This window comes from Gavialis gangeticus, unplaced genomic scaffold (assembly GCF_001723915.1).
Source record: "Gavialis gangeticus isolate Ggan-Ray unplaced genomic scaffold, GavGan_comp1, whole genome shotgun sequence".
Classification (NCBI taxonomy): domain Eukaryota; kingdom Metazoa; phylum Chordata; order Crocodylia; family Gavialidae; genus Gavialis; species Gavialis gangeticus.
In genome coordinates, this window is record NW_017728972.1 from 416,961 (window position 1) to 420,348 (window position 3,388).

A 3,388-nucleotide genomic window follows, 5' to 3' on the forward strand; every position below is an offset into this window, starting at 1 on the left:
TGATGGAGAGGAGGTATAGATTGGACATCCGCAAAAACTACTTCACAGTTAGGGCGGCTAGGAGCTGGAACCAACTTCCAAGGGAAGTGGTGCTGGCCCCTACCCTGGGGGTCTTTAAGAAGAGGCTGGATGCCTACCTGGCTGGACTCATTTGAGTCCCGTTTTTGTTTTGGGGTTTTGTTGTTCTCCCGCCCTGGCGGGGGGTCGGGCTAGAAGATCTACTAGGTCCCTTCTGACCCTTAATCTATGAAACTATGAAGCCTGGCTAATACAGCCTATTAATAACATTATAATGAATTTAGCTCAAGAGTTTCCAAAATGGGAGCCTAAATGTATGTGTGTAGGTATCTAAATAAGTGGCCAGATCTTTCAGAAGTGCTGAAGCACCCAGCCATTTCATGGAAGGCAGAAAATTAACAGAGACTCTGCTTCTTGAATGAGGCTGAAGTTGATGAGCTGCTGGAAGTTCTGGAACAGAGACTTAAAATACCATGGTATCTACTTGTTGATTATGGTGACAGCATTACAGATGTCCCATATGCAGGTTCAGCAAAATCATCTATGTTCTTTTTTTGCCATTCAGCAGTCAGTTTTATTTAATGGTTCATTTGATTTGAAGAACTTGAAAAAATACTAGCTTCTGTTCTATTTGAGAGGAGTATGGATTACTTGTAGTTTAATATTTAACAAAACCTGATAAGGTTCTTTATTTGAAACTTGTTATAGTTGTTTTGCTGCATCCATCCCATTTTTTCCTATGCTTTAATTCAATTTTAGGCATGTTGAATTACAGGAAAATCGTACGCTAATGTTAGGTGGTCACTAAACACCTGGGGTCCGTTTGCAACATGAATCAGCCCCTTCCACATACAGGGGGCAACAACTTAGCAAATGTACATTATGCAGATAGAAAGCTGACAAATAAGATGAGTTGGTCAGCTTTATATAGAGGCAGGATATCTGACATGCCCATCTTCTAGAAGTCTTTAGGTTCTGACAAATAAAGCCATTCTAACGGATTACAGCTACCTAGCCACTCCAATATCTTCAGTGTCTAATGTGAGTTGATTCCACTCAATTGCTACTCCCTTCCTCAGTCACTAGTGGCCCTTTCTCATTAAGGCTTTTAGGCTGTCCTGCCACTTTTGTTTGTAATGGTATTTTAATGTTCTCATTATTTCCCTGTTAGCACTTGGGAGGAATTAGCATTGCCAACATTACAAATTGAAATGGGAATGCACAGTCTTGTAGGTAAGATGCCAGAACTAAAGCAGTACAGGTAGATGGATGATTTTGTTTCAGATGTTGGAGGATGTTCAACTACTGTGATACAGCGAAGCCTTGGCACATTGCTGTAAAATAAATATTTACTGCTGCTACCTAACCATTCACAGACATGATAACTAGGTGTACCTACTCCTACCTTATTTATTCTTTTAAAATGAAATGACACGCAGAGTGAATACTTGGCTGTCCAGTCCCTTATTGCCTACTGGATGAGTCCAAAGCTTAGACAGCCCCTGGAGTGCTAGTCAGTAGAGTGAGAGTTTCTTTGTGTTGAGGTGGCTTGGGTAGGTGTACCTGATGCTCACAGTTTGGTTTCTGTTTCTTGGCATCTCCCATCAGGGAATGGTGTTGTCTGCTGAATACATCAAGAAGAAACTGGAGCAGGAGATGGTTCTTTCTCAAGCCTTTGGGCGTGATTTAGTGAGTATTTGCTTTCTTGTGTCCTGCACATGATATTTAGGTGACAGGATTCCCTTATGCCACTGGCATTCTGTCTCCAGCTACATTTTGCTGAAACCACTGTACTAGAATGACTCTTGGTTGCTCAAATCTTCCTCACAATTCTTGCTGCTCCTAGGTACCAGGGGGATGACTTCTTGCATATTCCTTCCATGGTGCTGTTTCTGAAATGTTCTTCACCTCAGTCATGTAAAGCCCCTGAGTTAGCACTTGGGGGAAAAAAATGAAAAACAGAATGTCAGGCTGACTGTGTCAAAATGCACCCCATCTCCAGGTGACCTAGAATAGAGGAGCCTAGGAAAAACTGAAGATTGAATTCTTATGTGTATGTGGTCTTTCTTTAGAGAGTGTTTTGGATCGCCCTGCCCCATAGCACTCATGTGGACTATTCACATTTATGTGTTAATACCAGCTGATCCCTATGTAGATAACTTCCAAAGGAAATGTAAACTATACTCCAACACAACATAATTAACTCTTTTCCAGAGGAGAGTTTCTCTGAAATGCCCGATTCCCTGCTGCAAGATGATTGTCCTTCAGGAACTGGGAAGGAAGTAGGAAGCAACCTAGAAAACAGTGAAGGAGCAGGAGAAAGGAAAGATAAGAAAAGAGGGGTGGTAAACTGTAGGACCTAACAGTCCAGTGTCTAGTTAGCTTATAATGTCCACCTTATAGTGTTTGGCAAACTGATGGAAGAATGTATAGACCGCCAGCCTGCAGATTTCTGTACATCATGTTTATTCCTTTCTGCCCAGAAAGTGAGAATTGACCTTTTAAGTGAGCTTTTACTCATGAGAGAAGGAATTCCACCTTTTCTCTTACAGACCATATTAATCAGGATTTGGACTTGAAAGGATATTCTAGTGTGATAGCTGGGTTTTCTCTTGTATGTGGTATACACAAAGCAGTTGTCATAGTTTTGTCCAGTAGTTTGATCAACTGCTTCACATCAGGGCATTTCATTGGACTTCCTCCTGATAAATGGCTCTATGTGATATGTCCAGGTTTTAGTAAGTGTAAAGTGATGTAGCCTACAAAGAGCTTGGCCCGTAGATGAAAGGATGATGTCTTAGTTAATCTGAGATGGAGAGAGAAATGCATAAGCATTCAAGTGCTGTTTAAAATTTAATTTATGAGGAAGAAATAATTATTTGATAGGCAAAGCATTCATTTCATTGACCTTCTTAGGACACATCATGGCCACTTGGATCTGTAAGCGGAATTACAAAATAGTAGACATGATTTCTTACAGTTCCAGTTTACATCCTAATTCTCTTTTTAAGAGAGAGGCAAAGTTTGGTCATTGACTTTCATAGATTCCACAGACATTAGGGCTGGAAGGGACCTCGGAAGATTATCGAGTCCAGCCCCCTGCCTGAAGGGCAGGAAGTCAGCTGGGGTCATAGGATCCCAGCAAGATAAGCATCCAATTTACTCTTGAAGGTGTTCAATGTAGGTGCTTGAACCACCTCCGATGGCAGGCTGTTCCAGACCTTGGGGCTCGGACAGTAAAGAAATTCTTCCTTTTGTCCAGCCTGAAACGGTCTTGCAGTAGTTTATAACCGTTCGACCTCATCATCCCTTGGGATGCTCTGGTGAACAAACGTTCCCCCAGATACTGGTGGTCACCCCTGATAAACTT

At 41.8% G+C, this 3,388-nt stretch overlaps 1 protein-coding gene across 4 annotated transcripts in view; it reads left to right on the forward strand.

Annotated features, from left to right (window-relative positions):
* DAGLA (diacylglycerol lipase alpha) overlaps window positions 1–3,388 on the forward strand; it is a 61,358-nt gene that overhangs the window by 31,520 nt on the left and 26,450 nt on the right. For all 4 annotated transcript variants that reach the window (XM_019504918.1, XM_019504901.1, XM_019504893.1 and 1 more), the window contains one exon: window positions 1,627–1,707. In XM_019504918.1, coding sequence (XP_019360463.1) covers window positions 1,627–1,707 — 81 coding nt within the window. The remainder of the gene's footprint in view (window positions 1–1,626; window positions 1,708–3,388) is intronic.